Genomic DNA, 20,265 nt, shown 5'->3' on the forward strand with positions numbered 1-20,265 from the left:
CCAGAGGGGGCCCAAAGGGTTAGGATGACAGATCTGAAGAGAATGTGTTGACATAAAATTCTTACAAGCACTATACTAGATTAATAATTGCTGGTCACAGAGTTCATTTATTTGCTCATGATGTTGTTTCATTTGCACTCCAGGTTGGTTTTCTTAATTCTTCTTGTTTATCAGCTCTGGTGGCAGGCAGGTCTGTATTTATGGTTTTGCCATTTTGTATATAGCAACAGTCCCTCTGCAAAGGAATCCTCATGGTCCACCAGATGAGGGGACCAGGGAAAAGAAAGCACTTGAGCATCTCTCTCCGTGTTACAGGGAAATACAGGGAAGTAAGCTGTCTAAACAAAGTATCTACAGTTGGTAAGCATTTATATGTTTGTTGCTTTATTTTTCTACAGCTGGTTTCATATTACAGAACAGCTGAAGTTGGCTGGGACTCTGCAGATCGAGTCCCACTGCCCCACTTGCAGCAGGGTGAGACGCAGCAGGTTGCCCAGGTTGGGATCAGTCAGGTTATGATCAGCTCCAAGCATGGAGCCCTTCCAGGCAACCCAAACCTGTGGTGGTCAGACACCAAACCTTTTTCTTCTTGTGGTCAGATGGAATTTTCTGTTTCATCTTGTGCCTGTTGCCTCTCATCCTGTCACTAGGCACCAGTGAGAAGAGTCTAGCTCTATCTTCTTTACACCCTCCTGTCAGATACACATAGACACTGGTCAGAGCCATGTCATGCCATGTCTTTTCCAGGCAGCATGAGCCCATCTCCCACAGCCTCTAATTGCGCACTCTCTACTTCAGATCCCTCAGTGCCTTGGTGTCCTTGCTATGTCAGTGCCCTCCTTGTGCTGGGATGCCTCCAACTGAACACAGTGCTCCAGAAATGATCTCTTAAGTTCTGAGGAAAGGGAGAAAAATCACTTCCCTTCATCCACGGGTTATAACTTCACCCATACAGTCAAGATGGTGATGGTGCACTGCTGCTGCTGGGGCACACTGCTGACCGTCATGCCTGAGCCCCCTTCTGGAAAGCTTTCTGTCCTCCCGTGGCCCAAAGCCTTAGCACTATGCACCTCCAGCAGATGGCACATCACTTTCTTCTACCTATTAGCCAAGTTTTAAAATCACCCATAGAACTGCCAAAGCACTCCACAGGATCTCCTGGGGGCAGTCACAAGGGGTTGAGGGGACTGTTACCCAGAGCGTAGACTGTAAAACCACTACAGCACATGAAGAGCTATGAAATGCTATTTCTGTCATGAATGTGCATGAAGTACATTGGGATGGGAGGAACCAGATGCAAAAAGAAGAGGTCTGTCAGAGGTACAGAATCTGGAGAAAATATAAATACATATATATATATATATATATATATTTAACAATACGCCTCTAAGCAGTTAGGCTCCCAGCAAATGAAGGAAAGGCTGAAGTCTTCAGCCAACAGCCATCTTTACTAAGGATACCACCATGACTATTTACGTTCTGAATCACTTTGGTGTCTTTGTACTGAGGCCTCTTCATTTTCCAAAGCAGATGCTAATAATATTCTATAGGCTATTTTTGCCGGTATGACTGTACACAGTAGGGAAATAACTAGCAGATTCAGGAATTTCTGCACCTAAGAATGTAGCATGTAGAAACAGGAATTAAAGGGACTGCACCCTTCTGAGTTTTATTTTAAGTAAATCCACCCATTTCGACGAAGAATGCGGTTTTATTGGTGTTCTCACTCCACTGAAGGTTTAATGACAGTTAATAGCACCAAAAATCATGTCAGCACTTTGAGGAGAACTCATCTGTTTTCTCAGCAATTCTCTTTACATAAGACTGCTGAGATTACATGACATAGCACTTACTTCTGGTGCTAATGTAAACGTTAGCCCTTCTGTAAACTGAAAAACCTTTGTTGAGCTGCAGTGCTTCTTCAACAATAGTGGTATTCTGTAACTGCTTTCTATTATCGACTGGCAGGTACAGCACTGGAACTAAGCTACCCTTAGTCCAGAAAGTTTTCCACTTAAGTTCAACAGTCTTCTGAAATGGGACCCTATTCTTGCCAGTTTTCCTCATTAAGTTATCCACCTGCTGTCAGATTATTCACCTTTAATGTGATAAACACACCGAGACCACAGCAGACACACATTTCACAGTGTTATCATCACTTTACTGGAACAAAATTTCATTCAAGGTTCCAGTTTAACGTGTGCAAAGTGCCTCTGAACACAGGAGCTCTGCGCATAAGCCTAAAGATGACTTTTGATAGCGTTCATAAATCCTTCAGACTGTGCTAGGAAGAGATCCAACAATTGTCTGAATTCTGAGGATTCTTGTCTGTATACGTAATTTCTATACAAAACAAAAATTGACTAAAAAGGGAATTAGAAAAGTCTAGGGGAAAAGTATTCTAGGCAGAAGGAAAAGTGAAAACAAGGAGTGACTTAACAGGTAAAGAAAAACTGAAGAGGAAATGGGTGAGGGAGGAGAAAACTGTGAAGCAGAAAGAACACCACAAATGAGAACAAAAACCAGTAAATAGGGATAACCAACGGAGAGAACTGGAAGAAGTAAATATAATCATGAATATGTCAAAAGACACTTGAAGAGGTACTCGTACAGCCCAAGAGCTAAGTTTCCATTCTCAAATATTGTATAAATCATGCAATATGATTACCAACCCCATCCTCACACTGCTAAGAAAACAAACCCAATTCACATTCCTGCAGACAAGGAACCCAAGACTGAAGGAGCTGGAAACTCCAGTCTGCTCCACCCGCATAAGGACATTTATTTTCAGCTTGCTTCCATATTTTTTGACATTACACAGTTTCTCTGCCATACAAAAACAAAAGCCCTAAGTTGCAAGCCTAACCAAGTACTTTAAAGAAAAGATGAAAGCAAACGGCTGTGCCACCAAAATAAAAACCATAGAATCATAGAATGACCTGGGTTGAAAAGGACCACAATGATGCAGGGTTTATAACCATCAGACCAAGCTGCCTAGAGCCACACCCATGCTGGCCTTGAATGTGGGGCATCCACAACCTCTTTGGGCAACCTGTTCCACTGTGTCACCACCCTCTGAGTGAAAAACTTTCTCCTAATATCTAACCTAAACCTCAAGAACAAAACATATTTACTAAGTTTCATGATGAGAGAAAACCAATAGTTGTCCTTCTGTATCTATTAAATATGGAGCTACAAAGGAATCATGGATGCACTGTTGCTGATGCTCTTGTACAGGATCAGCAAGTTGTCCTGCAGTACTATTTATTTTAATAGGGTTTGGCAATAAAAATACACATCTGGACAAATCAGAATCTTGACAGATGTGACAAACTCTCCTGTATCAAAAGCAGTGCTGGATTTCCACTGCATACGCACACCCCTATCAGATACACACACTGTCTGCACTTAACCTCTGTGTGCAGAGGAAAGTCTGCTCATATGCTGTAGGACTATAAAGCAAATAATGTAGTGCTGGCAGCAGCCAAAGGAACCACACCAATCCTATACAGTGCAGTTCTATCGCCTTCATGCTACGCAGTGTGTCTCCTGAACAGCAAAGGGAATTAAATGGTCATTGCTGCTGGAGAGCTTGGACACAGCCTGCAGAGCTAGGTGAAGGGCTTTAGAATAGCAATATTACAACAGGAAAACATCACCTAAATTCTCAATTCTTATTTCTTAAATATGTAAATAAGTGAAATGTTTTCCAGAGAATAACTTACTTCGTCACATTCAACAGTGAGCTTTAGTACTTTGCAGAACTGGGCTCTCAAAACACAGACACCAAAGTGACATTCGCTGTGGTCCCTGAACACTCACCAAAACCAGCGTGAGCATTATGAGACAGCAAGGCTCAGATTTTCTCTCCAGTTCAGAATTTCACCCCCCAAATACCACACCTACAAGCTATATCCATACATTTAGGCACGATATAACGACCTCAATTCTTTTCATTTTGCTTGAAAACAAAACACAAAAGAAAAAACAACAAAATCCAGAAACACTGTACAGAACAACCCCAGCCCTGCCAGATAGCGCTTACTGTCACAATATAACTACTGCACAGAATATCAGTACTTGTACCAAACAAGGCAAGGTAAGCTCTAACCTGCCATCAAATGATAAGTATTTACAGCTCTCCTTAATGTTTTACTAGGAAAACAAAACTGTGAAATAGAAATAACAAAAAGTGGCAAACCTTCAAGCCTTTTAATATCTGATATACCAAGAACTGGATTCGGTCTTCAGTGAGTTTCTCATGCTTCATTATCTTACTTAAGTCTGTTCCCATAAATGGCATGACCAGGTAGCTTAAACAAGCAAACAAACAGACAAAAAAAGAAATAAAGTCAGAATAATTTTAAGTTTGTCAAATAAATTGAAACATATTTGTATGTTATAGTTCACTGATCATGATATAGACCATTCTGTTACCAAACAATTCTACTATCTTCCCTTCAAGCCCCTCTGTGTTTCCATCTGTTGTCATGAAGAGGTATCACATAACCCTGACAGTGATTATAGAAGTTGGAAGCTAGCAGAAAAGTACAGATGCTGAACTAGACAAAAGGTAGCCACTCAACAGCCATCTGATATTTCAAAGATATTAGAACAGGAAACTGGGACATTCACTCACAGTGGTATTTATCTCACCATCATTATCATAGGGTATGCGAGCTAGCAGCAATCAAACTGCCTAGAATCAAATAGACAAGGTCAGATGTAACAAATTAACTTTTATCTAGGATCGTAACCTCCTTCATCTTTAGTAACTCATACCGGCTTCCAAGCTCAACATTCACAGACCAATTTGTTCTCCTTTGGGCAGAAAAAATGCGCAGTTCAATTCTGTAATCATGTAAGGACGTAGCAACTACTAAGATGAGAATGAAATTTCTTCTCTCTCACCAAGTCTCACTCTAGATGCTTCTCAACAACAGACCCAGTAACCTAGAAAACTGAGTCTGACTTCTGCTTTGTTGATGGTCTTGAATGTTAAAAGCATATTAAGTACTCCCCTGAATCAGATTTATTAGATGCATTTTCCCAGAGGTCATAAATATTTGAAATGAACCAGAAAATGACATTAGTTTTACAGAAAACAACAACAACAAAAAAAACCAAAACAACAAAACCCAACAAAACAGAGAAAGAAACATGGATGTGTCTTTTACTGATGGCAGTGACCTTCAAGATTCATTAAGATTTCACTAGCCTGCCCTCATCTGTACAGATCCTAGGCCTCTGGATGGATAATGATTTATGTACGCAGACAACATTAAAAACAACATATAGCCTTCAAGCACTCTATGACCACTTTTACATGTGCATTATGCTCAATTTACAGTTTGATGACATCAAATCTCTCAGTCAAACCAAGGAAACAAAATGGGGAAACAAGATTTAAGAAACAGAAAATCCACTTCTGAGTTTGAAAATCCAAATGGTAGCAAGAATTGAAGAGTAACACATTGGACCAACAGGATCAAACATTATAGGCTCACTTGAACACTTCATCTCCTATCTAAAACTTGTCAAACTTGTTTTTATTTTAGAAATGTGTTTACAATGAGGTTAGACACTTGATTACCAATTCACTCCAATGGAAATGGAATGCCTACCACATTTAATTTCCTTGCAAGTCCAAGTTAAAACCCTAACATTTTTAGAAGGCAGCAATCTGTTCTAGCTACCTTTTTTATGATACAACAGACAATGCAAGAAGTGTGTTCAAAGAAGATGAAAAACAGCTGTACGCAGTGGGATTTCAATTGGTAAAGACTCACGTATCTCTGATTTTGTACACTATTTCCATCAGCTCTGACAGAAAAGCAGTGCAAGTAGGGAAATGACACTGTTTCTTCACACAGTGTGTGATTTTGGCTTCATTACATTGACTTGTGGAATAGAGCAGCAGGAAAGCTGAGCATCAGATAGAGCAGGAGCATGTTTTGCTTTAAACGGGAGGGCCAGAAGTTACTTAAGAAACCCAAAGTCTTGGATGACACCAGCCACAGGGATTGGCTGGTGGTGAAACCACTTGCCTCTCTTCAGCTGTTTTTGGCCACAAATCAACTTGAATTTGATCTTTACACAATAGGCAAGAGGTAACATCTCACAGCTTGTCAGCCAAGGGAAGCCTCACGTATCTAATCCAACCTTTTGGACAACATCCTTTTTGGCTCCGTGGTGTTTTAAATGATCTATTTTAACACACAGTCCATGTTTTTTGTACTTCATTTCTCACATTTTCTTGTCAGATAACTTTTTTTTTTGTCAACATACAAATGCACGGGGTTGCTTTTTAAATATAGATACATTAGAGGAAATCCAATGCAGTTCTATAGAAATAACACATTAACTACATTAAGCCCAAGAGGGCTTCTGACCACTATTTCTGCAGGGACTCTAATTCACAAGAATTGCAGGAGGATCCACAAGTAAAACAGACTTCTAATATCTGCAGCACTAAATATCTGGCATCTGAGATGCTGCCAAAAGGGAGACATCAGAGAGATGTAAACGCCTGGTGCCAGAAAATAATTTATATTATGTATTGCTTGGATCATGTTGGCCTGTGAGGTTAGTAGTCAAGGGGAAACGTACAACACCTTCATCTGGAGATAAAGAATTGCAGAAAGCACTGGGAAACCTTACAGGGAATGTAACAGAGCAGAGTTCAGATGTTCACAAAAAATGAAATAGTAACAGCAGTTTTGAATTAATCTTAGAATTAGAATGGAAGCATTACTTTCAGACTACTTGCTTGGGTTAAGAACGGTTCCATTATCTGATCAGTCTAAGCTTTAGTGTAAGAAACGGGACATTAAAGATGGGTTAGGGAACCCATCAGAATGTATTTACTGAGGGCTGCAAGAAGCACACACCTTATAGAACAGGTTACTAGCTCTAACAACAATCTGAAAACCTACCAATTTCAAAGCTGAACGTACCAGCTATTCTAAGATGGAATTCAGAAAAGTCAGGAAGCAACAGGTTTGGAGTTCTCCATTATTAGGAAACACAAATGACTCTTTTTCTATACAAGAAACAGTCCCCAGCTCCTAAAAAAAAGAACTCAAAACTTACAAGCCGTTAAATTTCTCCAGTGTGACATCTGGTGTGAACACATCCAATATTCCAATGACCTGAAGACAAGGAGAAGGGCGAGAAAGAAACCATGGGTTAATATTACCTTAACACAAAAATTGCTGAAAAGTGTAATCAGTGGAGAAATGCAATCAAAATCATTGCCATAACAAGACATTAACTACAGGCATAAAGATGGCTGAAGTAGTGCCTAACAACATTAGGATTTGCTATGTGTTAAATTTTAAAACTGTGAGGGTTACTCATGATAAAAAAGATGTATGTATGAAAGAAAAAGCTCAGAGGATTACAGTTTTATACAAGAAGACAGAGCGCCTTCTAACCTGAATGACTTCTGTTTTTGACATAAAATTGGTAAATTGGTTTATAATCTAAGCCAGTCATAAGTGGTCCTCACCTAGCTGGACCTGCACTGACAGCAGTGAAGAACACTTCAAATACCTGCTAATTTCCCTTAAGAGGCGATTTAGGTAGAAACATCGCAATCTCTAACTGGGAGAGAGAACAAGAAACTAGAACTAAACTCTTCCCACAAAGAGTATATTATCAAGAGAAATAACCAACTAGCAAAACACATCTCCCCACCACAGCTTTTCCTAAGAGGGAGATTTTGTTTAGATGTTAGGAAGAAATTCTTCACTCAGACAGTGGTCAGGCCCTGGCACAGCTGCCCATAGAGCTGTGGGTGCCCCATCCCTGGAGATGCTCAAGGCCTGGTTGGATGGGGCCCTGGGCAGCCTGAGCTGGTGGGGGGCAGCCAGCCCACAGCAGGGGATTAGAACTGGAAAGGCTTTAAGGTCCCTTCCAATCTAAGCCATTCTATGATTCTAGGATACGTTTTTCAGTGGAACAACACCAATTGAATATAGACTTAATACAGTTACCTCCAGTGCTTCTCTCAAGCTCATTTATGACTAGTTAATTAAATATACAGAGCTAGATGCTTCAAAAGATGTAGCTGGCAATGTCTAAAGCCAATTCTCAGCTCAGACTCTGCTCTATCCTGTAAATTCCTACACATTACAGGCATTTAGAGTTGTTTCTTTTCAGCTTCCTAGAACACCCGTGGTTCAAACCTCAAACTGGAGTCCTGCAGTCAGGCACTGCTAATTCATAACAACTTCTGTTTGCTCAGAGGAAGCTCCCTAGCAGGGCCCAGAAGCCAGGCTCTGCCAGCAGCCAGCTGGTGCTCTGGGCACTGGGCTACTTGTGCCATTTCCCAGGTCTAGGCTGCCACACTGACACTGGAACATGGTGTTCTGGCTTTGCTGGAATGCACACTATCTCAAACAGCAGCTTTTCAGGTTGGTTCTTTATTGATGCACACGCCTCTCTCAGCAACCTGCTGCAACACAACATTTAGACAAGCACGTCACAGGCGAAGGGTTATTGTGGTACTGAGTTGAAGGCCACACTGAAAAAAGGTATTTGAAACAACTGTGCGGAAAGGAATGGCATTAGATTAATAAGACACATTATCATGTCACCTCCCAGCTGATGGCAGGCCTGTCTGGCTCTGATGATGTCATCAGTGCAGACTGGCTTCTGTGCTGAGGTCTGAAATGCTTTTTTAGAAGCCAAACACTCTGACAGAAAGCACTTTTCCTATAGTACTCGAGGCCTGTGGAGTATTAACCAGTGGGGCAGAGAAAGAAACAGAAACAGAAAATGAAAGAGAATATTATTCCTATGAGACCTGATATCTTTATAGCCTTATTCTGAGCAATCTCTACAGCCGTGTGGTTTAGGTATTACACATCAGTTTGACACTGTGAAAAACTAGCAACTTCAAGAAAGAAAACAGGACTAATGGCGTATCGTGCTGTTGATGTTACCATCAAAGTACTGAAATGACTCCACAATTCACATGGATATCAATCAGGATGGATTTGGGACATTATTAGGATATTAGCATAGCAAATTATGTGGAAGCAAAGACAATGCAGAGAGAGCAGACATGAAGGGAAAAAAAAAAGGAAAGAAAGGAAAGACGACTTCCTTTATTTAAAGCTTTAAATAAAACCAACCAACACTGATGAAATCCTTTGTGCACCTATTTTTATCCTTTCCACGTTCAAGGGAACACAGTTAGACTGGGTGTTACCAAATGTTGCAAGGTTGAACTGTCGTCTGAAACTCATTCAGAATAATGTAACTACTATAAAACACTGATTATAAGAACAGAGGATTTGGTTATTCTCTGAAGCGACTTCCCCTCTGAAGCGACTTCCCCTCCTTGCACTTTTTCAGAAGTCCCACTTGTTCTCTCCAAGGAGGTATTTCCATGCCTTCATTCACCTAAGCTATGCGCCTCACCAACACAAAACATACTGAAGATAAACTCTGTGACTCCAGAACACAGCAGTGAACCATGGAGGACAACCCCACAGACAGAGAGGAGCAGATGAAAGGGTAAGGATGCTGCACTGCTTCCATCACTGCATAAAATACTATCAGGCCCTCAGTGTCAACACAAGAACACGTTTCAATAAAGAGAATAGCAGAATAAACATCATTCAATGAACCACACCGAAATCTCACTTCTTCTCCATTAAACAGTGCCCCATCATTACTTCTGGAGACAAGCTCACTGTTGGCCTGCATTGTTGCAAACCCTGTGATGTGAGGAATACCACAGAGACCAGCACTGCTCACACCGGAGGGAGTTTTAAATCCTAAAACAGAAAACTCTTCTAACATGCCAAGGGTTTCACAGTGCTCCTTTTCTTGTTCTGCAAAGCAAGCCTTCTGAAAAACCTGAAATCCACGTTAGCACCCAATATATAAGTCACAGTAATAGTTAATCAATTTAAAAATAAAAGCAAGGGGCCCAATTCCTTTTCCTCAGTGATCTTTATTGAATAGCTGTGCTTTGGGATGATTTTCCTTCCCTGGAAAAGTAGTACTTCCACCCAGAACACTGCTTTCTGCAGACATGCTAAGAGCAAGGAAGCACAGATTGAAATAAATCCTCCCAGGAAGTTACATCTCCAGATACTTCTCCAGGAAAAGGAAAAGAACTGGACAGAGTGTAGGAAAGTCCCTCTTCTGTACTGTGGAATATCCTGTCTGTCTAAAATGCCTTCTTCTCCCAGATAAATACAGTAGCTGCAAAAACTTGGTGGTGCTTAGGCACACAGCAGCGAGGAGCTCCTCATCCATGTACTCCCATGCACATTCATGTATTTCCAAGGACTGTTTCACTGGATTTCTGTAAAGGACTTTCTGATGCAAGCAGCAGTACATGAACAAAAGGCTCGATCTGCTATAAATCAATAAGTAATGCAGGCTATGTCTCTCATGCAGTAAGTGCTTCTTTATCCTGTGGATGTTACGCATGAACACACAGTGAAGCTGAGCAGCTCTGGCACTCAAGCTACAAACATGCACATTTTCTAAGAGAGAGCCCTGCTGGGTTATACTGAACTATATATCACACTGCATTAACTTTTCTGCAGTGTTAGCTTCAACTTCATGCTGTTGTGCTGTTCTACGTCCTTTTAACTATGCTAAGAAGCCTCAGTCTTTTTATAACTATAACCCCCAATGCAAGGCTCACCCTGCAGTCACCTCCCTTCCACCCAGTGTTACCTCTGCTGCACCCCAAGGAGAGATGTCTGCTGAGGGACAATGAGCTCCCTTCTCTTTTTGTTTTCTGCATCACGCTGACAACATCAGCGTAGCATCCTGACACGGTGACATAAAATCTGACGTTGCAAAAGAACAAAGAATCAAAGGAGAAAGGCAGAGAATAACAAGCTTTTCTGACCAGACTCACAGTCCTGAGGGCTGAAGGAGTCTGTGCTCCCTGTGAATAAAAGCACAGGTAACTTCTTCAGAAGCTAAGTGGCACGATGAAGCACACCAGTGCAGCAGCAGCATGGGCATCAGCCATGCCTCAGGAGGCACGCTCCTCCTGTACGCAACACCTGACAGACTCAAACGCTGTGGACTTAAACCCTGGAGCAGGCAAAAATCTTAAAACAAAAAGATCTGGGTTTCAGTGCTGTCCTCACCGTGTTTTACTTGACTAAGCACATCAGTCTGCTTTATTATTGTCTAAGGCTGGGTGTGAAGAAACAGGTGATGGCTGACATTCAGCCTGGATAAAGCACCTATTAGGTAGGCTTGTAAAAATAAGCCCAACATGAACCAACTGGTATCACCATGTTGATTCACCGGCTCCTGGAGCCACATCTTTTAATACTCAGTATCGTGTTAGCTGCCCTGCTGTTTGTAGCTTTCAGCACGCAGAAAAAGTGCCATGAATGTTACTCCCCTACAACATTTTGACAGCAGTAAATCATACAGCCATGCCTCACTTGCAATCTATAAGCAGATTTGCCACTTCCAGACAGGCTTGACAATTTGCACTTTATGGCACTTAACTCCTTAAAGGATGTGAATTTTCAGCTGATGCAGTCCTGTAGGGCTTCCTGCAGGAAATCTAATACAATGAGCATTCACGCTGGCACCACTCATCTGTAAAGGCACGGCTCTCCTGTAACTCCCTTCTTGGATAGACATTGTATTCTTTCTCTTCTAATGCTCATGTCAGGCTGGATGAGCCACAGTCTGAAGATTCTCCTCAGGTAGGAACATACTTCCCCAATATTTTCTCTGAAAAGACATTTGCCCCCCCGGCTAATACCAAAAGACCTCACTTTTTTTTTTCATAATGAAGAATTTAAGGTAATTAAGTATCAGCTAACCTGGAATGGAAGGCCTGCATCACCATCTTCAGAAGCGTAACTGTAAAGCGAGAGCTGATTTGGTGTCTGCTGGATACCTGAGTTCCTTCCAAAAGGGGTAACAACACTAAATGGCTCTCCTAATGCAAAACATACATTGCTCTTCAGATGCTGGAATTCACCAGAGTACCGTTCTTACAGAGAGATGACTGAGAGAGTAATACAGAGTACCTTTAAACAAATACTGCAGCTGACTCTTACAGGGTTTCCAGGAAGACATCTGTAGAATATTAACTGACTCAAAGAGATGTTTAATGGGCATCTGTCAAAAACCTTATGCCAAAAGAACATTCAGAATTCAAACTGGTACAACTGAGTCAGAATTACCATGTGTGCTTATGTTTATATATCAATACAAACGTATGCTGGCACACAGGCAATGTTTTCATTCTATTTCTGGTTTTAAATCAAAGCCATGATAGATAATTTTAAAGGTCCTCACTTTAAATGAACTCAAAATGTAAAGAGGCAGGGAACAAAAGCGGCACTACCCACAAAAACTTCCTAAAGGTAAACAGCCTGGTCTTCTACATGATGCAGTAGGTGCCAAAGAAACAACCAAGATCTGTAGTGGGAGGAATACATCAAGACAGAATGAATAAATGAAGAAAAGCAAAAAACACAGCATGCTGTTCATCCTGCCTTAGCTGGTTTGATTTCTCATTTCACACCATTCCCTCTTTTCTGCCAGGCTATCTGTTTATACAGCTACAAAGTGATCCAGCAGCTTATCTTGCTGGCAGTGAACTTTCTGGCAATATCCAAGGCAATATCTAATATCTGGGTTAAATTCATTCTCAGGCAATAGAAGCAGAAACATCCATTCCTGCTTGCGAAACATCCCAGATCCTCTCAAACGATAACACCCATCAAAAGACAGACCTGAGTGCCATTAGAGACAGGTCTTACTCTCCTTATATATGGCTTCTACCCCATGGTCCTCAACAGCACTTCCCTCATTGGTTTGTTTTCTAAGGGATGAAGAGAAGTTCTATGCTACAAACTCACATGGCTTACACAGAAACACTCCTCACTACATTTCAGTAACATGCTACTAGAAAGCTATTAGGGACCACTAAGATTTGGCATATAAAATGTAGAGATGGTCATCTCTGCAGCCACAATTGCCTATTCCTGAGAATGCCTGAATAGATGAGCAAACTGACCTGGGAGTTAGTTCTCCTACAAGGTAAAATACAACTTCAGTAAAATTAAATGGGATGACTCCCCTATTTCTGTTCATCCTGTAGGGTAACAGGACATCCTACAACCCTTCCACACTAAGTGGAAGGGCATACTCTTCAAAGGATCAATAACAGAGGTAATCCAGGGTATCAAGCAGAAGTTTTCTTCAGTTTTCTTCACTTAAGCAGGACACAATGAAGAACTGTAACACAGGTTTGTGATATCTCCTGTGCTCTTAATGGAGGGTTACAGAAGTCACCTCAAAAGAGAAGTAGATTAGATGTCGAGGAGTGAATGGGCTGTAATTTTAACTACCATAAAAACACAACCTTGAAACAGTTTTATATGAAGTAGAAAGTGTTGTAGGCGGCAACAAGAAAGAAATAGCAAGATGACGATTAGTGCAATGGCAGATTGAAGCAGTGTCACAACAATGCTTCTAATCCTCAGTGACAGTACTGCAGACTAGCTATTACACACCACCACACACACTTCGATTACCAACAGCCAAGGAGGAGATAGGAGCGGCACCGCTATTTCACTGAGGCCTTTGAAACAATTACTTCAATTTAATTCATTTTAATAGAGGTTGGATTTATAGTACAGCCAGAAGGATAGATGCTTGCTATTATGCAGAAGTAAACCGCAATGGATTCGTTTAGAGAACTAATCACTTGGAGTATGAACAACGTGCTGGGGACTGCTGATGTAAACGGGTAGGAGGACAAGAAGACTGAAATGCTACACATTTTTGTAAATCCACCCTTTGGCAGCAATATGCAAAGAAAGGCTCTTTGACAGAACTGCAGCAGATCAAAGATTTGGGAGAGGCCTGAAGATCCTGATGAGGAGTGCTACTGCCACTCTGGTCTAATTTGGGATAGGAGGAATGTTTAAAGAGTATCTGGAGGTCAGCATGGGGGCTAGAAATCCTGAAAGGCTTTGCTGCCAGTCCTGATTCACAGTGGGTGAAATGAATGCTATCAGAACGGAATCATGGATGGAAATCCTCGTGAAGGGCCGTATGGTCCCTTCAGCCTCATACTGGATGGGTGAGGGATCAGTGTCTGCCTCCCCAGTGTCTGCACATTCCTTTGCATGATCATTCACTTTGTCATGTTCTTTAATGAGCAAATACCATAATTTGTGGTAAAAGTTTTCCTTTGCACCTAGACCAGATTTTTCCTCCTGTGGCCCAAATTGGTCTCCAACAGGTACGCATGCATAACATGCCCACCTTCAACAGGTTCTGAAAACCTGTTTCACTTTTCAGATGCTGCCATGTGGGATGCACAGCACAGACCCATCCTCCTGTATCTCACAGAGACGTAATGATGAACACGGAATTTCTGGGCACTCCATCACTCTCACTGGCCTGAAGCACAAATTCCATCGCAGTTCTAAACCTTCCCACCCGGCCTTTCCTACAGGACAGCAAGACGGTGCTTCTCATAGGAGACTCCCATTTGTGTGAGCTGATGTTTGCAGATCAAGGACAGGCAGACGAAGATCAGAATGGCAGGTCGTGTTAAAGAGCCCTGAACACTAGACGGCTGCAAGACAGCTTGCTCAGCTCTGCCCAGTTTCCTTTCTTTTACAGTACACGTAAGATCAGTGAGGACTGAACTCACGTTTTCGTGCTTCATGTGCTTCAGGAGGCGCAGCTCTCGGTAGGCTCTCTTGGCAAGGATCTGGGACTGAAAGGGGCGGTACAGCTTCTTAATGGCCACTTTGGAGCCGCTTCTTCCATCGACAGCGGAGCTTCAGGGGAGCAGAACAGCGCCGGGTGAGTGCGGACGGAGCGGCACCGCCGTGCTCTGCCCTCCTTGCCCTGCCCTGCCCTGTCCTGCCAGCGGTGCGCCCGGCAGAGATAAAAGAACCCAACCCAAGCGTGCCGCTCCACGATGGAGCCCGGGATGGGGACACGCGCGACTCGCAGTGCGTTCCCAACACCGCACGGGCGGACCCCCGCTTCCCCGCCCGGCTCTCCGCGGGATGAGGCCGCCCAGGTGCGGGTGGGGCCGGCCCTCCTCAGTCCCCCCCGGGCCCGGCAGCGCAGCCCGGCTCGGACCCGGCGGCCGGAAAAAAGTTGGCTGAGAAGAAAGAGAAATCGCCGCGCCCCGCCGACCCCGGGCTGCACCCCGCCGAGCCGCCATCTCGGCCGCCCCCAGCCCCGGGGTGCGCCCTCCCCGCCGGGGCAGCCGCAGCCCGGCCCCTTCCCGCTCACCAGACGGTTCCGTAGGCGCCGGAGCCCACGGGCTGCAGGTCCCGGTAGCGGTCCCGCACTTCCCAGAGGGTTTTGGTGATCTCCTGCCGGTAGAAGCCGATCTTGGGGGAGGACATAGCGCGCGGCCCCTGCCGCCACCTCCAACAAAGAGCCCGGGGGGGAGCGCCGAGCGCCGGGCCGAGCGAGCCGAGGGGCCGGGCTTGGCCGCGCTCCCTCCGCGCCTCCCTCCCTCCCTCTCGCCCGCCCATGCCCCGCTCCCTGCCCCGCTCCCCCGGCAGCGTCGCGCTCCGCAGGGGTCACCGCCTGTCCCGGCGCCCTGCCCCCTCCTGAGTGCGGGGAGAAACGCGCTGCCGCCCGGCGTGCCGTCCGCGTGGAAAGGCGCTGTCCCGGCAGGTGCTGGGCACGGGACGAGCGGTGCGTGGCAGTGCTGCTGCGGGCGCTTTCCCTCTGACCGCCTGTGCGGCGTGCGCCGCGTTAGCGCTTCCAGCGGCTCAGCGCCTCCAGCACTTGGACTGCTTTCCTCCCTTCTCCCCGCAGCTGCGTGGCCGAAGCCGTGCCGCTGCCCGTGCGGACGGCGAGGGCAGCTCCGTCACGGCGTTGACACGACGGGGCGAGAGGCCCGGAGACCTGAGCGCACTGCGGCCGTGGCCGCTCGGCCTCATCCAACGCCCGTGCATCGCCGTAAGACGCAGAGAAAAAGGCGTGAGGCTTCTGCTGCACCAAGACGCGCTCAAAATCCATCTGTTCCTTACGATGGATGGCTGCAGGGTGATAGCAGGGCTCCCTGCAGGCCCGGTGTACCGTGCTGGGTGTTGTGCTGCTGGGGTAAACTGAGAAGCCTTACTATAGAGCTTTTGTCTGGGTGTGTGCACACCATGGGCATGTTCAGCCTGCAGAAGGCTCCATGGAGACCTCATTGCAGCCTTCCAGTACTTGAAAGGAGCGTATAAACGGGAGGAGGAATGACATTTTACATGCTCTGACAGCACTAGGACAAGGGGAATAGCTTCAAAATACAAAAGGAGAAAATTAGGTTAGGTACTGGAAGGAAATGCATTACTCAGTGTGCAGTGAGGTACTGGCACAACTGTCTCAAGAAGCTGTGGGTGCCCCATCCCTGGAGGCAGTTGGGGCCAGACTGGATGGGGCCCTGGGCAGCCATGCTTGTGAGTGGCAGTGCCCATGGCAGGGGTTGGCACTAGGTGGTCTTTAAGGCTCTCTCCAACCCAGTCTGTGGTTCTGTGGTGTGGTTCTTGCAGTCTGGACTCTTGTGTCAGTGCTTTGGATGTGGTAAAACACTGCTGACTTTTGCACTAAAGTGTTAAGGGATATAAAGTAAAAAATAGAAACGGGAAGAGGAAGAAATGTGAATTACAGGCAGTGGAGAAAAACTGCCTTTAGCTGTAATTGTAGAGGCCACTAAAGTATTGTCCTGCCTCAAATGATATTCTACCAGTGAACTGGAGCAGAGAAATGCATGGTGGCTGTGACGAGCAGTGGGTGCTGCTGTCATAAGGACACAAGCAGAGGTGCCAGCAGCAGCAGCCCTGGGCATGACAGGGACAGCAGCAGGGTGTGGGCAGTCCTCCTGCCACACTGGGGCTGTGTGACCGCTGCTTCCTGCAGCTCTGTGTGTGCAGGGGTGTCTGCAGGAAGGAGGCAGTGGATGTGTGAGTGGTCCATGCATCTCTGGAATGGTATGAAGCGGTTAAAATGGCTGCTTAAAACATCCACGGTGCTATATTTCCATAGCAAATAGTCCTGGTCGGCATATTTAAGGCTAAGACCTGCTTTTAAATATGTTCTATGTTTTCTCTTTGCATATATGACTAGAATTCTTGCCCTTTGTTTGGTCTGACTTCAGCCCTGAGCAATGTTGTTGAGGTGAGGCAATTCGGGCTTGCTGTTGCTAGAGTTCAGTTTGTGGCTTATCTGGAAAGGGGCACTCTGGCCCTGTGTGTCATTGCTCAGTTCAGGCGAGCAGCCCTGCCCACCTCCTCTCACTATTTACTTGTCAGCTACAAACTCACATCCTTCCACCACACAGGTGTTCTCCAGTACTGCTCTCTGCCGATAGGTGACCCATTTGACTTAGCTATGTTAGTGAGAACAGAAAGCAGCCTTTTGGCACTTGGTAGGTAGTGCTGGGTCAGTTAGATCAATGGTACAAAACATAGCTTGAATTCATTCACAGCTGGCAGATCTTAGAGCAGAGCCACAGAATGCAGAGTCTTGGTGACATGCTGGGCTTGGTTGGATGTAGTATGTGGTATTTTCCCAAAGACAATCTGTTGCAATCACACCAGTATGATACCACAGCCATGTCTTATCCTAGGCAGTGTGCGATGGGCAGGGCTAATTGAAAAAGGAGTGCTATCACGTGTTGCTGGTTTTGGCATACTTTTAATGTAAAATTATGGAACAAAAGGAGACCTTCAGACATCATGAATAAAAGGTGATAAATAAAATTATGGTACAGAACACACTTGATGCCCAACCTGTAAGGGGAATGTTGGGGAGATTGTTACTGTGAAGAAACTTTGTTTTGTTTTTGGTTTTTAGGAGAACCACCTTTCAGTGCTGGAAGGTAAATAGGATGTGTACAGCAGCCTCCAGTAGTTCACACTCCACACTGGACCTGAGTCTTTGACACTGGAGATGCAGCCCTATGAGAGAGCAGCAGAGAAGCTAACCACGTCTTGCTGAGGAGTTCTGCAAAGGAAGAGCAGTTACAGAGCTGGTGAAAGAGCTGCATGGTAACTGCTCAGGACAAGCTGTCTATTAACAGTGACAAAGTGGCACAGTGTAGTTTGTCAGGGCAGAGAAGTATGGGCCAACCGCTCTTCCTATCATCGTCTTCCAAAAGTAGTCTGATCTTGCCTATTTATATCTGTTGCTGTGGAAGAAGCAAACTGATTTCATGTATTGCAAGGAGAAATAAAGCTGAAACAAAAAATGTCAGTTTTCTTCTGACGATATTCCTGTGCTGTTGTGTCCACACCCTTCCCTCGTGGAGCTGTTGCCAAGTATTTTGCAACCATTCGGAGGTTGTTTCTCTGACCTCTGAGCAGGGTGCTTGAATTCCACTGTATGTGGCATGGTGGAGAGCTGGGGGCTCAGCTGTGCCATGAGAATGCTCTACAGTAAGCTGATAGGAATAATTAGGTACTAGCTAGGTGGTTTTTTATTTCTATTTTCTTGGTTAGGCATTTCATTTGTTCAGGATGTTGAGTGAGGTTTTACAACAGTGTTTCCTGCCCCACTCATCCCCGTGTGCTGGATGTGGGATGGAAGAAGCAAAGCCAGGTGTAGAGATAGCAGATGGATATGTTATGGAACAGCTGCTTGCCACACTGTCATGACTCTGTCCTCAGATCCTGCCTGAAGGCCCTCTGTTTGCTGATTCCTGCTTGTACATTTGCTCGTACGAGAGCCTACCAGGGTGGTGCCCCGCTAGACCTGCTCTTCACTAACAGTGAAGGACTGGTAACTGATGTGAAGGTTGGGGACTGTCTTGGGCAAAGTGACCATGAAATTCTAGAGTTATCTGTTCTGGGGGATGTCAGAAGGGTGAGTAGTAAAGCTGTGCAGAGGGTGGACTTTGACCTGTTGAGGATGCTTGTTGCAGGGGTCTCTTGGGAGTCGCTCCTTAAGAGTAAAGGGGTCCAAGAAGCCTGGATGCTGCTCAAGACAGAAATCTCAAAGGCACAAGAACAGGCTGTCCCTGAATGCTGTACGGTGAGCCGTAGGGGAAGAAGACTGGTGTGGATGCACTGGGATCTATTGTTGAGATTCCAGAAGAAAAAGAGTCTATGTCCTCTGGAAACAGGGACAGGCTACTTGGGGAGATTACAAGGAAGTTGCTAAGGAATGCAGGGAGGAAGTTAGGAAGGCAAAACCCAGACTCGAATTTATAAATAAAACATAGAATCATAGAATCATAGAATTACCCAGGTTGGAAAAGACCTTGAAGATCATCAAGTCCAACCGCAGCCTACCCAGTACCCCATCTCTAAAAAACCACTGCTAAATCATATCCCTGAGTACCACATCCAAACGGCTCTTAAACACATCCAGGGATGGCGATTCAACCACCTCCCTGGGGAGCCTATTCCAGTACCTAACCACCCTTTCTGTAAAGAAGTTCTTCCTAATATCCAACCTAAACTTGCCCTGGCGCAACTTGAGGCCATTTCCCCTCGTCCTGTCACTTGTCACTAGTGAGAAGAGACCTGCCCCACTCTCGCTGTAAGAACCTTTCAGGTACTGGAAGAGCGCGATAAGGTCTCCTCTCAGCCTCCTTTTCCCCAGACTAAACAGCCCCAGCTTCCTTAGCCTCTCCTTGTAGGGCTGATTCTCCAAGCCCTTCACAAGTCTCGTTGTCCTTCTCTGGACCTGCTCCAGTACCTCCATGTCTTTCTTGTGCTGAGGTGCCCAAAACTGGACACAGTACTCGAGGTGAGGCCTCACCAATGCCGAGTACAGGGGCAGGATGACTTCCTTAGTCCTGCTCAGCACACCATTCTTGATGCAAGCCAGGATGCCGTTGGCCTTCTTGGCCACCCGGGCACACTGTCGGCTCATGTTCAGCTGTGCATCAATCAGTACCCCCAGGTCCATTTCCTCCACACAGTCCTCCAGCCATTCCGCCCCAAGCCTATAGCGCTGCCTGGGGTTGTTGTGGCTGAAGTGCAGGACTCGGCATTTGGTCTTGTTGAACCTCATCCCATTGGCTTCAGCCCATCTCTCCAGCCTGTCTAGATCCCTCTGTAGGGCCTCGCTACCCCCAGGCAGATCCACACTCCCAGACAATTTAGTGTCATCTGCGAACTTACTGAGGGTGCACTCAATAATAAAATAAAAATCAAATAAAAATCCTTTTACAAGTATATCAATGGTAAGAGGAGAACCAAGGAAAACATCCACCCCTTACGTTGATTTTGATCTCTGATGCAAAAATTGTACAAAAAAGGCATTAAATGATACAGC

The 20,265-nt window shown here is 44.9% G+C and overlaps 1 protein-coding gene across 1 annotated transcript in view; it reads right to left on the minus strand.

The window, feature by feature from the left end:
• MAPK12 (mitogen-activated protein kinase 12) overlaps positions 1-15,468 on the minus strand; it is a 35,000-nt gene extending 19,532 nt beyond the window's left edge. The window contains exons 1-4 of the mRNA XM_072337702.1: positions 15,277-15,468; positions 14,681-14,810; positions 7,093-7,151; positions 4,202-4,313 (exon numbers count right to left, since the gene is read on the minus strand). Coding sequence (XP_072193803.1) covers positions 4,202-4,313; positions 7,093-7,151; positions 14,681-14,810; positions 15,277-15,392 — 417 coding nt within the window. The 5' untranslated portion in view covers positions 15,393-15,468. The remainder of the gene's footprint in view (positions 1-4,201; positions 4,314-7,092; positions 7,152-14,680; positions 14,811-15,276) is intronic.
• Between the last annotated feature and the right edge of the window lie 4,797 nt (positions 15,469-20,265).

Source organism: Excalfactoria chinensis, chromosome 1 (assembly GCF_039878825.1).
Source record: "Excalfactoria chinensis isolate bCotChi1 chromosome 1, bCotChi1.hap2, whole genome shotgun sequence".
Taxonomy (NCBI): Eukaryota; Metazoa; Chordata; class Aves; order Galliformes; family Phasianidae; genus Excalfactoria; species Excalfactoria chinensis.